The sequence below is a fragment of the Chenopodium album genome, chromosome 2, assembly GCF_948465745.1.
Source record: "Chenopodium album chromosome 2, dcCheAlbu1.1, whole genome shotgun sequence".
NCBI classification, from domain to species: Eukaryota; Viridiplantae; Streptophyta; class Magnoliopsida; order Caryophyllales; family Amaranthaceae; genus Chenopodium; species Chenopodium album.
Genome location: NC_137835.1, coordinates 74,173,526 through 74,192,351, shown reverse-complemented (window position 1 = coordinate 74,192,351; position 18,826 = coordinate 74,173,526). Strand labels below are relative to the sequence as shown.

The following is an 18,826-nucleotide window of genomic DNA, read 5'->3' as shown; positions in this document are numbered from 1 at the left end:
AACCTTTAATTAGGAAGATTCAGTTTATCTTCTAAATAAACGGTTAAAAAACACTTGTCAAATACTAATTTCATAAATAAATCAACAAAAAATCCTAATTAGTGATTAGCATGGTCAACAATCTTAGCATGGCATTTGGGGTCGAATGAAATAAAAGATTGTTATTTATTTATCTACGAACACATGATAAATTTGAATTTTCTTATTAATAAATACAAGTACTATTCTAATCCCATGTTTAAAATTCCAATTAGAATAGCATTACATTTGGGGCCACATGCAATAAAAGATTAAAAGGTTGTTAGATATCCACAAGCACTTATTACACTTGGGTTTTCTTATTAAAGTAGAGTAATTAGAAAACCAAAGGAAGAAGAGAGAGTAAAGAGGCGATGAAAGAAAGCTGCAGAAAGAGGTCAACGACGTGTATGGCAAACCCAAATGACATCTGTTTTACTGCTCTTCTTCAGTCAAAGACACGTTCTTCTTCTTCTTCACTGTTTTTATTCACTACTACAACAATTACTACTATGTTTTTATTATTCTCATTTGTTCATGTTTCCTGTTGCTGCTCCAATTTCAAAGACATCAACATTAACATCAACACTATGGTATCACCTTTCTTTTCTCTCATATTTGCTCCTGCTCCTACTTTCTTAAACCTCCACAAATTTGCCTGTCTCATGCGAAGAATTTTTGTGTAATTTCTCTTTACTATTTTTATCTATTTTGATTTTTTTTTTTTAATGCTGTTAAAAATGCAATTAATTTGATATTATTGGGTTGGGTTAATTAAGGCCTTATTCACATTTACTTAATTTCAGTTCAGCTCAGCTCTAATCAGTAAAGTTTAATTCAGCTCTTAATTTCCCTCTCTTATAAAATATTCTCAGTTCAACTGTTCAGTTTAGTAAATGTGAATAGACCTTTAGTTAGTTGGGAGTGTGTTGTGAGCATTATTGGGTTGTTGTGATTTTGTGATCCCTTGTTTGGTAGAATGATTGACTTGGCTTATATTAAAACTAAATGGTGTCGAGTGTAATAATGTTGTTGAGTAGATATTAAAAAATAATTTAGATTAATTTAGTAATATCAACTTTTATACTACCTCCTTTTCGTATTATTTGCGCCGGTTATATATATATATATATATATATATATATATATATATATATATATATATTTTCTGTCTTCTTTATGTTAAATCGTTGCAAATAGTATGAGTATAATTTTAATGATTTTATTTACTTGTATGTTTTAATGGCCAAACTAGTGTGTGTCTTGACCGTATTAGCCATGTTGGAACGGACATAGACCTGGTAGCGGATTGATATAGCTGGTTTAATTGGACTAGATGGTTCATGATTGTAAATATGTTTATCAACTGGTTTGAATAGCTCATTATATTTGCGGATTTGACTAGATGGTTGTCATCAACTGGTTTGAATAGCTCATAATATTAGCTGGTTTGACTAGATGGTTGTCATCAACTGGTTTGAATAGCTCATAATATTAGCTGGTTTGACTAGATGATTGTGTGAAAGTGTTTGGTAAGTATTACCTCTGTTTACTAGATGGTTGCAAATAGCTGATTGTATAAAAGTATTTGGTAAATATTACCTCTGTTTAGTTAAGTTGATGCTTGTATTTTCAATGTGATTGTTCAACTGTTTACAATTTTATAAGGATATAATCAATATCACATGGGATTGGTTGTTATATGAAGGGTATGCACATTTAAATGGGTTATTCTATAGCAGTAGTTTCAAATTCCACATGGCAAGAAGAAACTGATTGTCCAAACAAGCCTAGCACAATCTTAAACCTGATGAGCATCATTAGTTCATTACTGTGGAGCTTCACTGAGAATAGGCCATGTATCTATTTAAGAGTCCAACTTCTTCCTATGTTGTGATTGATCGTCACAAAATGCACCCATTTTGTGGCTATCAATCTGCATTTTGTGGCTATCAATCACAGCATTCACAAGCTTAGCAGCAAAGTGTAATGGGGTGGGTCTTGCAGTCAAGCTCCCTTTTGTCCTCAAGTATTTAAATGTCTATTCATTAGGGGGGTCTGGACACACTAGTTCAACAGTCCATTCTTCCCCCTCGGCAGCCACACCAAAGCTCCTTGAAGTTGATAATGGGTTTAGATAGAGCAGCCAGCCTACTATGAGCACCCTCTGGTATCAAATCTTAGGTAGAATTGCAGTTTTGGCCCAGCTGAATTGTTTTCATTTGATATGTGTTCTAAGTTTCAGAAAAGATAACATGATTTGTTTGGTATGCAGTCCGGGGGGGGGGGGGGGGGGATGTTATTGCATCTCCCTGCTTAAACAATTGACGTACGTTTAAGCATGGGTGATGATAATAAACTGTTAGCATTCTTTGAGGAGAGATATATGTTTAGTTGTTTTCTGCTGTGAATATAGAATAAGCATATTCAATTGGATCAAATTTTCAATGCCGCCTACCTAAAAAATAGATTTTTTTTTCCCCTTCTTTTCATGTATTATATGCTGACATAGAATGTTGTTTTCTTTGCAATTAGGACAGTAAAAAGTATAAATCCGAAGTTTGCAGCACGCAATCTAGAAGTGCCAGTAGCAATTTCTCCATGCACGATGCATTTCATATGCTTGATGCTGATTTCTTGAGTGACAAGAAGGTGATTCTTTTTGGATGCATGTGAAGTTCTTAGTATTAGACTTACTATTAATATGCTTCAAGTTTGTAGTGCTAAAAGTTTATCTGCAATTTAGATGGTTGATATTGTAAAGGAGGCTTCAGAATTTACCCTCCCTATTACTAAAGCTGATCGCAAACTAGTCGCTACTTCTAATGGAGGACTGAAATATCCATCTGTTTTAGTTTTTAACCCTGATTGGGGTGCTAAACAAGCAGAACCTGCAAAAAAAACATTTTCCTACCCTTCTTTCCCTGACATTCAGAGGCCTACCAATGAGGAGGATATTGCCTTTATGAGTGTGAGTTTTCTGCACTTCTTCTATATCTGCTTCTTAGATACTTTCTTTGACTTCTATTGTTAGTGCATTTCTTTGACTTCTGTTGTTAGTGTATTTCTTCCCGCCTCCATAATTTGTATCTTGTCTCCTTTTTGTTGGTAAGATTAGATTCTTGAACTGGGACAGCTCCTTAAGGCGAAAAAGATTTCATCTGTTGAGCTTACTGAAATTTTCCTCAAGAGATTGAAAAGGTGTAATATTTTCTTTGCTTAATGTTTTATCCTTTCTATATAGAAGTAATGGAAATATTATAGTACCCTAAATTTCGGTGTTGCCCCAGATATATTAGATGTTACCTTCTGTATTTACAATAGGTTTTTGTCCCTTAGTGTAAAAATTCAAATATCAAAAGTTGATGTCTTGAATCTAGGCATCTCTGCTTACATTAGCATAAAAAAAAATGCAGAAAGAGACCCAAGGGTAGTCAGGATATGATCCGGGAATGAGGGGTAGTAATTATTTAATTGGTTTTTATAGTGCCATCTTGCTTCCAAGTTTCTCAGTTTTTAGTCTGTGCCAGGTATAATCATGTTCTCCAATCTGTGGTGACTGTAACAGAAGAACTAGCATACAAGCAAGCAAAAGAAGCTGATAGGCTGCTTTCTGAGGGTGTATATTTAGGTATTTTTATGTGTATCTTCTTGACATTTAGTCACTCACATTTCTGTATCTGTTCAATGTATGAGTGCTGAACTTGTATGCAACTGCTAATTTTGACTCGTTAAGATATTAACTTAGCTAAGTGGAGTTTTATAAGCATTTGTTACATAACTGAAGCTTTCATTTGACAGATGTTTGTATCACATCTTCTCACAAATGTCAAAAATACAGTTTCTCAGTTGAACTTGAACCAAAATAGATTGCTATGGGTAGTATAAGGAAAGTTGTCGTCAACAGTAAGTAATATTTATAGAATTGTAAAAATGGAAATGGAGATGCTGGAAGGAAATGTAAACTTTGTATCTCCCTTTGCAAAATACTCAGTTACATGATTTGTATGTTAAAATATTTGCAGGTCCTCTTCATGGGATTCCTTATGGATTGAAAGATATAATTGCAGTTCCCCAGTATAAGACAACTTGGGGTTCCCAAAGTTTCAAAGATCAAGTGCTTGATTTTGAAGCTTGGGTTTATAAAAGGTCCAAAAGAAAAATCCCTTTCTTTCTGTGTGCAATAAGCTTTATTTTCTCATGAAATTAAGCTATTGAATGTAGCCTCGTTTTCTTAGAAACGTAGATATTAAATGTAGTTTTTATGTCTGGAAGGTTAAAGTCTACTGGTGCAGTTCTTGTTGCAAAGCTTGTGACTGGTTCGCTGGCCTATGATGACATATGGTTTGGAGGCAGGACAAGAAACCCATGGAACATAGAGGAGTTTTCAACTGGTTCTTCTGCTGGGCCTGCTGCTTGCACATCCGCAGGTTATTTTTCACCTTTCCCCCCTACAAATCACTGCCTACCATTTATTAGACAAAATTTTGGTCCTATTTGGGGTCATTTCAATTAGTATGCCCCGTGTGTTCCTAAAATATTTTCGTTTTGCTTCTTTGCGTTTATAAGGTTTAACTTCCTAATGCTGTTGATAGTCAATCAATCAATCAATCAATCAATCAAAGCCTTAATCCCAAAAGTGGGGTCGGCTAACATGAACCAAATATGATTATTCCGTGTAGTCATCAACATAAATCTTTCTCCTCCATCCCTTACGATCCAAAACTTCATCCTCACGTAAATCCATGCACTTCATATCCTTCCTCACTCCTTCCAACCAAGTCATTTTTGGTCTCCCTCTTCCTCGTTTAATCCCTCCATGATCCCACTCTTCCACTCTTCGCACCGGTGCACCCACGGGTCTCCGTCTTACATGTCCAAACCAACGCAGACGATTTTCCCTTAATTTATCTGCAATGTCTGCCACACCTACTTTCTTGCGAATAACCTCATTTCTGATTCTATCTCTTAAAGTGTTTCCACACATCCACCTTAACATGCGCATTTCCGTAACCTCCATCTTTTTAATATGCTCTTTCTTAGAAGCCCAACATTCTGTACCATAGAGCAACACTGGTCTTATGGCAGTCCTGTAGAATTTTCCCTTCAACTGTAGGGGAATGCTGCGGTCGCATAACTGTAGAATTTTCCCTTCAACTGTAGAATTTTCCCTTTAACCTCCATCTTTTTAATGCTGTTGATAGTATTAGTATAAAAATATAATAGTCTTAGTATTTGTCTAAAGCTTTGAGATACATCCATATACATTATACAATACTGAAATGAGCTGACCTTAACCATAGAAGTCACAGACAACGATAATTTTGGGCTGAAAAGAGCAGTTCAATCGTGTTCTTTAAGATTATCAGCTTGCTTTCACTTCACAGAAATTGATTAGTTTGTTATCTCCATAGTTCTCTAAAGAGTTGATATGCTTTGATGATAGGCATGGTGCCTTTTGCCATTGGATCAGAAACTGTAGGCTCAATGACTTACCCTGCTGCTCGTTGTGGTGTATCTGCTTTACGGCCAACCTTTGGTACTGTTGGTCGAACAGGTGTGATGAGTATATCAGAAAGTTTGGTAAGAATTCAACTTCTTCAGTTTTCATGCTACTCCCTCCACTCCATATTATCTGTTCATCTATTTAGTTAATAATTATCCATATTATCTGTCTGATAATATATCAGCGAGACCTGTATACAGTATACTAATGATTTATTCTTGACAAACTAAATGCTAGTATGCTACTAACAAATATAAATTTATTTATTTTTTTAAAATTTGGGAATGGAGGAGTATTTGCTATGATTTGTCTCGTATTCGCTCTTACTCTCAGAACAGCTGATATTTCGGAATTTAATGTTATTGTTAATTAAACAGGATAAGCTTGGCCCTTTTTGCAGAAGTGCAGCAGATTGTGCTGTCATTCTAGATAACATTCGAGGCAAGGATCCAGATGACCTGTCTTCAAGGAATATGCCCTTTGGTGATCCTTTTGATGTTGATCTCACAAAACTCACTGTTGGATATCTTGATGATTCTGAGAAAGAGGTGTGCATTTTTGTTCACCAAAGCAGAAAGAGAAACCTATATTCATTAGTGAATTAATGTTCATTGTCGAGTCATAGATGAAATTCTTTTATGGTACCTATTTTCTTTTTAACCTGATTTATTTGCCTAATTTTAGGTTGTTAATGTACTTGCATCAAAGGGCGTTAACATGGTTCCTTTCCAACTAAATTACACGGTTGACTCTGTCCAAGGAATTTTGAATTTCACAATGGATGTTGATATGCTAGCTCATTTTGATGAGTGGCAGCGCTCTGGGCTGGATGATGTATATGAAGCTCAGGATCAATGGCCATCTGAGCTGCGACGTGCGCGAGTCGTTACTGCAGTAGATTATATGCAGGTTAGTCAGATTTTCTGTATATAATATTTTCATGATGCTTTGGCATCTATATAAAAAATTTCTGATATGTTAAATACAAGTTTCCTGAAACGGATAGTGGACAGTATTTGGCATCTATTTGAGAGATTGATCATGCTGTTGATTTCACTAATATGATTTTGAGTTTATGCTGATGGATGCCTCACGTGTAATTAAGCCTTTATAACCTTCCAAATTTCATGAAAGTATTTATGACCTTCCAAATTTCATGAATGCAAGTATACAACCTGACCTGATCAACCTTGGCAACTAAAGGACTCCTCTTATACCACCTATTAGATAATATATACATGTATAGCAGTTTATGGTCTTGCAGCTGTGTTAATTGAAAAATGAAGAACTGGAGATTTGCGCCTTCATCCTCAACATTAATAAAGTTTGATTAATGGTTTGATCATAGTAGCAATGAAGCCTAAAGTACAGGGGTACCGAGTGTAATCTTGAAATATTTTTGTACCATAAGTAAAAGTAAAAAAGTACGAGGGTACCATTAAGTATACAATACATACTTAACAAGTTCCTCCACCCCACCCCCCCCCCCCCCCAACCCCACCCCCAACACACACTTGAAAATACATAAACCACCCTTTGTTATGTTTTGGTGTAGATTGGAGGTTATAATGTTTGTTTTCTCAAGAACTATGATTTATAACATTTTTCTATTGAGAAATTTTGCCAAACTAATTATAGCTCCATAAGTCCCGCAAGCTTTTCGTTTAAAAGATGATAAGAGTACTTGTTGTGTGACATCTGCAGTTTTGTTGGGAAGAAATGTTTATTATACTCAAAGTACAGATTTGAAGACCCTAATATCCAGATATTTTGCAGGCACAAAGAGCAAGAGGAAGATTAATTCAAGAAGTGCGAGAAAGTTTTACTGTTGATGCATTTATTGGTAATGCAACTGACTGGGAGAAAGTTTGCATGGGAAACCTTGTTGGCATGCCTGTGATGGTTATACCTGTTGGATTCGATCCAATAGCTAACTCAACTTCAAGCGACATTCGAAGGAGAACTACTGTCACGACTGGCATCTATGCCCCTCCTCAGCATGATCACATTGTAAGATTTTCATTTTTTTTTTTTTTTGACACAGATTTTCAATTTTTCTGTGGGACATGTCAATTGTTTTGCAATCTGATACGATACTTGCATCCTTGATTATTGTGTCACTCGGATCCCAATAATTTCATTTCACCCCAATTGTGTTGGATGCTTTGGTTTTCTATATCGGCATAAACACTAAGCACCTTTGGGACCAAAGGCTAAATCTAACACTTGGACTTTTCCCATGTCCAACTTACTTCGAGTCTAGAGTAACACAGTGTATTTGAAAGGTCATTTTGCTTTGTTCAGTTTTTTAATTTTCCTTTTTTGCAGGCTCTGGCACTGGCTATCGCTTTTCAATCAATAACTGATTATCACAAACAGCGCCCCCCAATTGATGATCTTGGTCCTAACGATTCGATTTCAAATACACCAAGTACTACCTATCCTCCACGGCAGTTGCGAGCATAACAGCATAGAGGATTTTTTTTGTGCCAAATAAAAGCTATTTATGGGCAAACTCAACTCCACTGATCAAGAATTGTACCTTTGGTGTTTTTATGTGGCTTCAGCATAGAGGATTTTAAGGTTTCAATTTGAATCGTCCTTGAAAAAAAAAAAAAAAAAAAAAAAACAGCTCATTTTGTCATCATCATGATATCTACTCTTCTGTGAAGCAGTTCAGCAAAATGGTCAGAAACTCAGAACTGCATTTGTACTTCCTACATTTGTATGCAATGCTGTTTTTAAAGACTAGTCCTAAATTCAGTAGGATTTTATTTGTGTAGCATAGCAGATTAACAGCTAGTTAAATTCCCGAGAATCCCGACATTAATACAGCATGCTTAGGAATTAGGAAGTTCTGCTGTCATTTGTCCAGCCCTGTTCCAAAACCAATGAACTTCATCATAGTTTTTTACTTGTGAAAATGTGTAGTATCTTCATCATCGTTTAGTACGACGGTATGAGTACCAACAAATACAAAAACTAGATTTCAAATTCAGGCAAAATTAGTCATTGACGACTCCAGTTATTATAGGCGAGCCTTTCTCCACAACACATTTTCCTACAGATCACAATGGGTTTAAATTGATACATGTTTATCGGCTTTTATCAAACATAAAATTACTAACTGAGTAAAACTTCATAGTCATGATAAAATAAACTAAATATCCAATAAAAACCAAAATACAGGGAGTGCAAAATTCCATTTTCATCGAGAAACTAGTCCCTGAGATCCTGTTAAAATCCTCATTTACATTCCTACAACTGAATTATGCTTCCAAAAAATTTCTTGCAACCACTAATGGTTACTCTTCTTTCGGTGGCCGTATCATTACGTCCGACAACATCACAACATTAAAACCGGTATCACATTTATAACAAACTATCTAGGTCTCACGCCTAGTTCTTCGGCGAGGAGCAGCAGTTTCTTCCTTCTCTTCCTCTTCCTTCTCCTCACCGCTTTCCTTGGTGCTTGAAGCCTCTGGTGCAGCAGGTTCACTTGCTGGAGCGTTCACAGCAGCCTGCACAGGGTAACCCAAAAAATTAAGGATACATGAACAAAAGATATGAGGAGCTTAAACCTATCTGTTGGAGAGTAATGCAAAACTCACCGGCTTCTTCCCACCAAAGAGAAGCTTCAACAAAATGCTAACAAAGACCACGGCAATGGAAGCTAGGACACCGATGGTGATATTTGGTTGTGTCTCGGCTTTCTCAATCAATTCCTGTAAAGAAACAAATGGTTTAATACACCTCCAGAATACCTGTTACCATCATCTTAAAATTTATTACACAAGAATTTAGTCAACAATATATATCCCTCTACTTACATGAATTTTAGACTGGTAGGGTTCCAAAAATGGGACGTCAGCAACCTTGTATAAGAGATCAAACACCTTCTTCTGCAAAAGAGAACACACCACAGTTCAGGTACAGACTCAAATAGCATAAACACTTTATGACAAAAACAAAGGCGAGATTTCTACCTGAATGCCTGAAATGGCATCTGGCTGGGCAGCTGCTTCCTCAGCCTTCTGTTTCTCTTTCTCTGCGTCAAACTTTGGCTTCCACTGGGTCTGCCTGTATGATTCAGCTGTCTTTTCATCCTCGGCAATCAAAATGTTGTCAAACAATATGCCGTCTTGCATGGTCCATATCTCAATACCAATGGCAGCAATTGGCTCAAAGTTTGGAGTATCAAGCTCAAAGTAGTTAGGGTTAGGAATTTCCTGTGGCTTCCAAATACCCTTATAGTTTGGGTTGTCAATTAGTGGAGCATGCCATTTCCCCTTGTAAGCCGGGTTTGCCTTCATCGGCCTCTTCCATTCACCACAACCAGGTGCTTCTTCACACTTGGGATTCTCAATTTTTGGTGCTTCCCATTCACCATCCTCTTCATCATCCCAATCTTCAGGTTTAGATGCCTCGGGATCATCAATTTCCTCTGGTTCATCATCCAACCATCCCTCAGGTTTCTCAGCTTCCTCATCTTCAATTTCCATTGGTGCACTCTCATCCCAATCATCAGGTTTAACTGCTGCTGGGTCAGGAATCTTTTCCCTCTCATCCCAGTCCTCGGGCTTCTTATCTTCTGGGTCAGGAATAGTCTTTGGTGGGATGATAGCTGGTTCAAAATCATCACCTAAAAGAAGGTTTGCCCTCTTCTTCTCCTCCCCGTCAACCAAGATTCTCACCTCATTGTCAGGGGTCAAAACAGCGGTGTACACATGAGATAACTTGTCAGATGGGACAGATGGAGGAAATTTAAGATGGTGTTCAACATATTCTCCACTTTTTGGGTTCTTGTGCTTCAGAATGAAGTGAACCTTGTTTGTTGACCCACATTTGTCAGGCCCAAACATGATAGAATAAGGTGACTCATTATCAAACTCCTTTGGCACCCATCCAGCTTCTTGAGGACGGAGATATTTCAAGTAGGCACCACCACATTCAAGCCCATTCTGGAGGCGAGTTTCGAATTGAAGAACAACATTTTTGCCCTTCAATTCAACAGGTTTTTCAAGTTCTTTCACAATGGCGTACTTTCTTGCCTTCTCACTGACTAGAAGCCCATAATCTTCATGTCCCTCACTTTTCTCATGCTTCCAAACACCTATGCAAAAACAAGATTATATAAGACAACACTCATACCAAATTGATTTTGAAATAAGAAATTCCACACATATTACACCTTCCCTCTTTTGTTAACGTACTTCAAGCAATTACATTACTATCCTAAGCAAGATAAGCATAGCCAAATATCTATTGCAGAAAACAAATTTTTAAATCAAGGAAAGTAGAAAGCAAGGAGACAAAAAATCCTTCTTTCAGAATATAAAAGTCTAAACACAATTTTTACAATGTACACAAAAGTAGTGAGAGCCAGATCCACGTTACCCATTAGACCATAAATGTGAAATCAAAGTTATACCAGGAAAAACTAGTTTCCAAAATATATCCTAATGCTACAAGGTAAAAAAAAATGTATCGACACATGACATGATACACATATGATTACACGACAAGGCACGCCAAGGCACAGCACTTAATGCCTATTTGTAATGAGAGATGATTCATGATTCTCATTCATATTAGATGGTTGTATAATAGCTTGGATGACAATTTTCATGCTTAACCAAGTTGTGATTTTTTAATAATGTGGAAGATAGTTTACCTTCTTAATATTTATGGGAATTAAGGCAAAACCCAGGTGATGAGAAGAGTTACATAACACGAGTAATGTCAAAGACAACTTGCATACCCAACCAAGATATGATTTATTAAACCGTAAAAGGTAGCTTGCAAATTCATTAACCATGCTTGAATTCGCTCTAGGATCTTCTCTATATAATTCTATTTCAGGCCTTGTATTGCTCACACAGACAAACATAATTATGAGTAAAATTAATTTTTAATTGAACTCCACTCTAACCATATTTCCTCCCTCCACAACTTCTTTATCCGCTGTACATTTGCTTAATATTCAAGATTAATGTGTGTATAATATTCTGTAATAATGTAATATTCAATCAAAGAATAGGCTATTTGGAAGCACTCAGAAACGGTGCAATTTAAGCAACCTAACACAATGACATTAAATACTCCCGTTACCCATAATTAATAGTCGCATTGTCCCAATCCTTCATAGTGAGGATACATTCAGAATCTAGAATATATGCATTATCTAATCTACTTCAGGAAATGTGTCTATCATTCCCGACATCTCAAAATAGTACAGGTGATTGTTAGAATTCCAGACGAAATACAATCGAAGTCACTCACATTCTATCAACCATCTAACATTGACATTAACAACCTAAAAAAAATTAAAATTTTTCACCAGCAGACGCTTCTACCACAATTAGATCTACGAGTAAGGCAAATTAAACTAAAATCGAAACTTCAAAAAATCAAAAATCAAAACAGCATTTGTCAAATAACCCTTAACTACTATTACAAGCTAATTTTCAAGATCATTAACACAAAACCACTCTATTATCCAGATCTACAAGCAACTAAGAATTTGTTTCGTAAAAATTTACCATTGTATTCTTCTTTCTGAGAAACGATCCATCGACCTTCGAACATTTCATCAAACGATTCGTAAAAGATCTGAGTTCATCATCCAATTTACAAAAATCAATCAATCAATCAATCAACAAAAATAATTCAAATATCACAATTCAAAAACTCAATTGACTTACAGGATCAGCAGCACAAAGCTGAATCGCAAAGCATGCAACAAGCAACAATCCAACAAACTGATTCTTACTCCTTTTACGCGTCTCCATTAACACAAATTACACTGAAAAAGAGCTCAAATTCTGGAAAAATCAAAGCAAAAATTGATCAACAACAACAAAAGATGAGATTCAGGAAACCCTAAGTAGAAGAAGAGTGAGAGAAAATTACCGTAGTTTGAATGATCGAGAAGTTTCAAATGAAGCGCATCTAAGAAAAAAAGTGAAGAGTGAGATTTGTTTTAATAGGACTGCTAACGAAGTACTCGGACCAATGATATCACTCGCCACGTTAAATTAGCCAATGGTTTTATGCCACGTCAATTTTTCCTACGTTACATTTTTTATTTTTATTTTATTTTTCTCACCCACCCGTTTCGTTGACCCGAGTTTTGGGTTTAATTTTTTCCATTCCTTGTTTTTCTTACATGTTTCCGATAATAGTAGTTTTTCTTATTCTATTTTTGGGTGTTTGATACTGTAATATTTTATTTTTTATTATTATTTTTATTTTACTTAATGGGTATGGAAGATTGGGTGTTTCATTATTGGAATTTGGGATTAATATGTAGTTGTCCAAGTAGGGATGGCAGTTGATTGAGTTACATGAGAGACCCGCTCCCTTGTTGGGGCGGGGATGGAGGGAGGTTTGGCGGGTGATAGGGTGGGGATGGGTAAGAAATGTGTGTCCCGTCATGGGTGATGGTGGCGGGTATGGATTTTAAATAAAAATCACCCCATACCATACCCGCTCCGCCCGTACCCGCCTTATATTTCTTTAAGAAGAGTTTAGAATTTATAAAACTTGATACCTCTTAAGCTCAATTCGACCAAACCGTAAGAGTCCCAAATTTTTTAACATATTTTGATGTAATTATCATTAATGTGATACAATACAACATCATGGCAGTGAATTTGGGACAATTTAGGGGAGGGGTATGGGATGGATATGAGTATAGATATCTAAGTGGATATATGGTGAGGCGGGGATATATCTTATCTTGTGCTCAGCGGGCACGGGTATGGATGTGGATATTGTACCTGCCATGAGTAATGGGGCGAGAATGGGTATAAGATTTTTAGGCGGGTATGGGTATGGAGATACCACCATCCGCATCCGACCCACCCCATTGTCATCCCTAGCCCCAAGTCGAGCTAAATTTTGGACTAACTAATTATGTACCAATCGGATTGACAAATTGTACTTTTATTCACTCTAGTTTTCTTTTACTTGTAATGTAGTTATAATACATTTTTAAGAAGGGATTAGAGGAGAAAAATGACTGACTTTATCAAAATAATTTTGACATAAGAAATAGGGAAGAGTTAGGCATTATGTTTAAAATTTATTTTGCTATTTTGTTCGTTTATAGTTTATACCATCTAATCTCAACCTCAATGAGCATATCACGAGATTGTGTTGCAAGTTAATGAAAACATAAAATTTACTGCGGAGTATTTTATTTGAAATAATAGCAAAATGTACTGGTTGTTATTAAAGTGTATCCATTAATAAATCTGACAAAACACATCTTGACTTGAGCAGGCCCGTTTCTGAGAATTCGGTGGCATGGGGCAAAAACATAAATCGGGGCCCTAATTCACATATACTATATAAAATTTTAAAAAATTGGGTATGCAAAAATATTTTATAATGATCAATAATCTTTTAAAACATCAAATTTCATAAAACATTGAAATTACATTCCCGTAACTTTCGTTGAAGTAATTACACCAGCCGAACCATTCAAACCAAGTATCTAACCAATCCATTAGATTTTTTTAATACAAAGAAAAATATAATTTAATACAAATAAGAGATCTTGATGAATAAAGTCGTGTATGCACCGTTCAAAAAAAAAAAAAAAAAAAAAAAAAACAAAGTAGGGTATGCAAAGAGAATTATATATAATTAGATTAATCCCGTTGAAAATTTAAGAGTAAAATGACTATTTATTATAGTTTTCATCTTCAATTGAATCGCGAAAGAGAAGGAATTTAACTAACTGAAAATTGTAATGACATAAAAATAAAATTACCAAAAATGGGGATACAATTAAAATTAATGACTTTTTTTTTTTTTGTTAATCAAATTCACTAGGGAAAGTGAATAATTTGGGCAAAAAATTAGGGAGGAAATATGTTTACCAAAAATGTCATTTGATATTTTGGAATTCTACAATACTATTGTAGTGTTTACAGTACACACTTCTTGCTTTTTTTTTTTTTTTTTTTTTTTTTTTTGTGTGTGTGTTAACTGTATATATATATGTAATATTATTTAGTACGAAGTATATTTATTTGGGGCCTTGTATTGTATTGAAACTGGGCTTTTTAACAAGGGGGCCAAGGCAGCCGCCCCAACTGCCCTCCCCTTGCTACGGCCCTGGACTTGAGTGAACCCTTTTATTATTTAATTAGTATCCTTTCATCTATATCTATATGATGTCTCTTGTATTGAGGTTGTTATACATGGCCGGATCCAGGGGCGAGCCTACCTAGACCATAGCCTGCATCATGCCCATAAATTTTAGAATTAAATACCAAATTGTTGTATTTGTTTAGCAATAGAAAGATAGTTAAGTTTGATATACTAGTGCAGCAGGTCCAGAGATAAAATCCCATAGGTGATAGGCCACATCTTGTAATTTTGTTTGTGTTTTATTTTTGTTTTTCCCTACAAAATACTCATATGAGACAAGTCAACCCCGTATGTGTATAAAAGGTTTTGGTAATATACTAATATGTCATCAAACTTTAAGAAATAATCTAAAAAGGAATTTAAATAAGTAAATATAAAACTCCCTATATAATAAGTATTACTGTATTAGCATAACAAAATGATTTTTATTGCTAATTAAAAAAAAAATGATTTTTATTGGGAGCAAAGATACAAAAGTAAACCACATTTGATCATCAAAAATTAAGATGGATATATGACTAATAGGGTTTTTATTGGGCTATATATGCTAATGATATAGAAGTGGGCCTATTCTTTAGAGAACTTTTACTTATAATACTAGTTAAGAATCTTAAGATAGGAAGCCTCTTAAGCAATTGTTATTCTTTTGTCAAATTAATATACTGTACTTGTCTTCTTAGCAAGACAACCATCTAGATTCCAAGTCTTATTTCAATACAAGTCCAACAATCCTCAATCCAATCATTAGGGCTGTGCGCGGTACGGTTTGGATCTGAAATCGCACCAAACCGCAAAATTGCGGTTTGTGATTTTTTCAAACAGCACCAAACCGCAATTTTATACAAACCGCACCGCAAAATACGGTTTGGTGCGGTGCGGTTTGCGGTTTTTCCATAATTTTTTTACCTCACAAATAATGATTATTTGCTAATCTTTTGTTATGAAATTTTTACTTGGAAACTGTACAACTATGCAAATAATTCAATAAAGTAGTGCTTTACTTCAATGTTAATAGTGACCCAGTAACATGCCAAGGCAAACATGGAGCAAAATCATTAAGTAAACCACAACTACTCCATTGCAACTCCAAAGCATAAGAAACGGAGAGTAATAAGAAAGAAAAACTTTGGTTTTCTTAATAATAACCCACACAATTCAGTACATATAAATACAATATAAGAGTCTTCTTTCCATATAAGAGTCTTTGCATTAAATTGCGGTTTGCGGTGCGGTTTGGTTTGAAATTTTTTTGAAACCGCACCAAACCGCAAAACCGCAGTTTGGTCAAATTTGAAAACCGCACCGTAATTTCCAAACCGCAAACCGCACCAAACCGCAAAATTGCGGTTTGATTTGCGGTTTGGTGCGGTCTAGACCGTACTCTGCACAGCCCTACCAATCATATATTGGACTCTTGAATACATAAACTTGTTTCATTGACGGGTTAAATAAATAAGCTACATAAGCAAATCCAGTGTACAAACACTACAAAGCATATATACAATCCAGTACACCTCTTAACCTCTCTGTATCAGAACTATCGTGTAAACACATTTGGATTAACAACAGAAATGCACAACGCGGATTAATTAGGCTTTCGAGATAGTCCATGAGCCGTGACAATTATCCCCTTCATTTTGGGTTAGGAATAATAACAGGCTCCTTATTCTCTTGAATATGAGCAATCTTCCTAAAGAAAGACTTCTTAACAAACCCCTCAGCTTCATGAACAACATTTTCAGGTTCCACCACCTCAGGCAAAGTTTCTCTCCTACTCTTCTTAACATGAACATCCGGGGCATACAACAGCTCTTGCTTCGCGGTCATTAGCCCGAATGTTACGGACAGTCCTATCATCCCTATAGCTACATACACCGGAACATAGTCTCCCATGGGTTTACCCTTAGGCAACAATTCATCTTTTATGCTCTTCCTTTCATGGGAACGGACCGTCCCTACGCATGTTTGAGCCTCTTCGCTTGCTATTGTCCCTATGTTACGGCTCTTTGATATAACGGGCATCACTCCTTGAAGCATTTTAGCCTACAAAATCAATAAAAATTGTTCACTAAGGGCCTATTCAGCTTTGCTCGGTTCCTAATTTCCTTAAAATATTCATTTCAACTCAATTCAGTTCACTTCATTAAATGTGAACATGCCCTTAAGACAACATAAATACGAGTAGCTAGCTAAAAGTTAAAATACGAGTGACAAGTAAAATTCAACATTAGTTACAATATAATATTCAACTAGTGATTTTATCGTGTATTTCTTAATTAATACGAGTATCAATACAGGAAAGATTATTTGAATGTATTCATTATTCTTGCAAACTTTACATTATATTACTACAACATTCAATTTAATTACAGCATAGCTATCCAAAATATACTTTCTTTGTTGAAGAGCTAAGTCTAAATATACGATAAATTGAGAAATGATACGGAGTACTAGATTAAAAAGTTTATTAAGGAAAAAAAATGGATTATAGAACGTACCGTTGCATTTCTTAAAGCCATGGTAGCAGCTCCTCAAAGTTGGTTACTGAAAGATTTTGAGCACACTGACTATATTTTTCCCTTGATTATTTGGCAACAAGAATATTATGATTTTGCAAGAATATATATAAAGTATATATTTTAAGCGAATAAAGCTAAAAAAATAAAAAGTTGACAGATGATCTAGAGAGTACCTCATAGTTATAGAAGCCTCTTGAACCCACAAGTACCCTCTAGTTCTATTGGGTTATGGATAGTAATTATATTTATGAGGTCATGTCATTATTAATTAGGAGTGTATTTTTAAATATTTTAATGTCAAGACTTTTAGTTGCAGAAACGTGATTATGAAACTATGAAAAGGTTTAATAGTGTGGCTCAATTAATAATGACACTTAAGTATACCCTGCCATGAATAAAAATTCTACAATGTCATTCTTTAAAAATGACACCACAATTTGCTTATGTGGCAAAATCTGATTGGGCCATATTTTGTATTTTTATTATTAATTTGAATTATTTTTAATGTCCATAATGTATTAAAATTGTATTCTTTTTTGTATTATTTTTAATACATGTATTTTTTTAGAAATACATATTTATAAATTATGAAAAACTTTTTTATAATAAAAATTAATTTTCGAATTTATAATTATAATTATAAATCATAAAATTAAATTCATTCATCATTTACGTCAAAATTTTTCATCATCGTTCATCATCGATCATCATCACTCATCATTGTTTATCGTTCATCGATCATCATCACTCATCATTGTTTATCGTTCATCGCTCATCATCGCTCATCGTTCATCATTCATCATTCATCATCGTTCATCCATCAATCATACCTTAGATTAGCCCCCCATTCCCGAATTCAATGTTAATTGTTGATAATTTCGCATATCCCAGCTAAAATCGTGATAAAATTTCGAAAATAATTGTGTTTTTGCATTTTGTTTTTTGCACTTTTTGATTTTAGGTTTTCGTTCATACAAAAATCTCAACAACAATCGCATTTATAATTATTTGCAAATGACGAATTTTGGAATAAATGGTTCGAAAATATGATTTATGTGGATTCAAATTGTGCAGTTTTGTCAAAGAACAAAGAGTGTCAAGTTTAATTTGTAGAAGATGAAGTTAGTCGCATGTTTTTAACTACCGCAACCCCTGTTTGATCTGTTAAATGTACTCAAGTTTTCTCGAAGGTGTTTGTGGGTTAGGTAATTACCTAAATTATCATTGGTCATGACATAAGAAAATAATCTTTTTAAAATTATGGTATTAACCTTATTATATTATGGACTAGACAGAAAATTAAATTATGATATACGTTTTCACTCTAACATAATATACTTATATTTTGTCAAAATAAAATATAATATAGTTATATATTGTTAGAAAATTGATATTGTTCATAAGTATTTGTAAAGAAAGAATTCCTCTTTAAATGGTTCGAAATTTGTTTTATGTGGACTCAAATTGTGCAATTTTGTCAAAGAACAAGGAGTATCAAGTTTGTAGACAATGAAGTGGTCGCATTCTATTTGATCCGATAAATGTAATTATGTAATTAGCTTTTCTCGAACTTGTTTGTGGATTAGGTAATGACTTAAACTAAGTTTGGTCACTACATAGG

General features: G+C 34.9%; 3 protein-coding genes across 5 annotated transcripts; 1 reads left to right on the top strand and 2 right to left on the bottom strand.

Moving 5' to 3' along the window:
- Positions 1-254: 254 nt before the first annotated feature.
- LOC145600625 (uncharacterized) lies at positions 255-8,116 on the top strand. Of its 3 annotated transcripts, none has more exons than XM_081656510.1 (12): positions 255-611; positions 2,554-2,670; positions 2,765-2,989; positions 3,137-3,219; positions 3,549-3,649; positions 4,044-4,167; positions 4,294-4,448; positions 5,465-5,601; positions 5,902-6,072; positions 6,209-6,433; positions 7,301-7,534; positions 7,853-8,116. In XM_081656510.1, the coding sequence occupies exons 1-12, from the start codon at positions 393-395 to the stop codon at positions 7,988-7,990; spliced, it is 1,929 nt and encodes a 642-aa protein (XP_081512636.1). In that variant the 5' UTR covers positions 255-392; the 3' UTR covers positions 7,991-8,116. The 3 variants fall into 3 exon arrangements, with proteins under 3 accessions (XP_081512636.1, XP_081512645.1, XP_081512642.1); XM_081656519.1 differs by having other exon boundaries at positions 596-611; positions 2,559-2,670; XM_081656516.1 differs by lacking the exon at positions 255-611 and adding an exon at positions 1,949-2,188.
- Positions 8,117-8,669: 553 nt separating this feature from the next.
- On the bottom strand, positions 8,670-12,567 carry LOC145600643 (calnexin homolog). Its single transcript, XM_081656529.1, has 7 exons — positions 12,437-12,567; positions 12,229-12,348; positions 12,067-12,136; positions 9,511-10,637; positions 9,355-9,426; positions 9,136-9,249; positions 8,670-9,045 (listed from the first exon to the last, which is right to left on the bottom strand). The coding sequence occupies exons 2-7, from the start codon at positions 12,313-12,315 to the stop codon at positions 8,911-8,913; spliced, it is 1,605 nt and encodes a 534-aa protein (XP_081512655.1). The 5' UTR covers positions 12,316-12,348; positions 12,437-12,567; the 3' UTR covers positions 8,670-8,910.
- A 3,751-nt stretch (positions 12,568-16,318) lies between these two features.
- Positions 16,319-17,346, bottom strand: LOC145575549 (uncharacterized). The gene is made up of 2 exons (XM_081633407.1): positions 17,185-17,346; positions 16,319-16,729 (listed from the first exon to the last, which is right to left on the bottom strand). Exons 1-2 carry the CDS (start codon positions 17,203-17,205, stop codon positions 16,319-16,321), a joined length of 432 nt encoding a protein of 143 aa, XP_081489533.1. The 5' UTR covers positions 17,206-17,346.
- Positions 17,347-18,826: the final 1,480 nt, after the last annotated feature.

Bases quoted from the DNA above. Each gene is read 5' to 3' on its own strand.
- LOC145600643 (XM_081656529.1), bottom strand. From the start codon at position 12,315: ATGGAGACGCGTAAAAGGAGTAAGAATCAGTTTGTTGGATTGTTGCTT. The intron at 9,427-9,510 runs GTAGAAATCTCG...TCTCTTTTGCAG, and splicing joins ATGCCATTTCAGGCATTCAG to AAGAAGGTGTTTGATCTCTT. The intron at 9,250-9,354 runs GTAAGTAGAGGG...GTTTCTTTACAG, and splicing joins CCTACCAGTCTAAAATTCAT to GAATTGATTGAGAAAGCCGA.
- LOC145575549 (XM_081633407.1), bottom strand. From the start codon at position 17,205: ATGGCTTTAAGAAATGCAACG. The intron at 16,730-17,184 runs GTACGTTCTATA...TTGATTTTGTAG, and splicing joins TGGCTTTAAGAAATGCAACG to GCTAAAATGCTTCAAGGAGT.
- LOC145600625 (XM_081656510.1), top strand. From the start codon at position 393: ATGAAAGAAAGCTGCAGAAAGAGGTCAACGACGTGTATGGCAAACCCA. The intron at 2,990-3,136 runs GTGAGTTTTCTG...TGGTAAGATTAG, and splicing joins AGGATATTGCCTTTATGAGT to ATTCTTGAACTGGGACAGCT. The intron at 4,449-5,464 runs GTTATTTTTCAC...CTTTGATGATAG, and splicing joins TGCTGCTTGCACATCCGCAG to GCATGGTGCCTTTTGCCATT.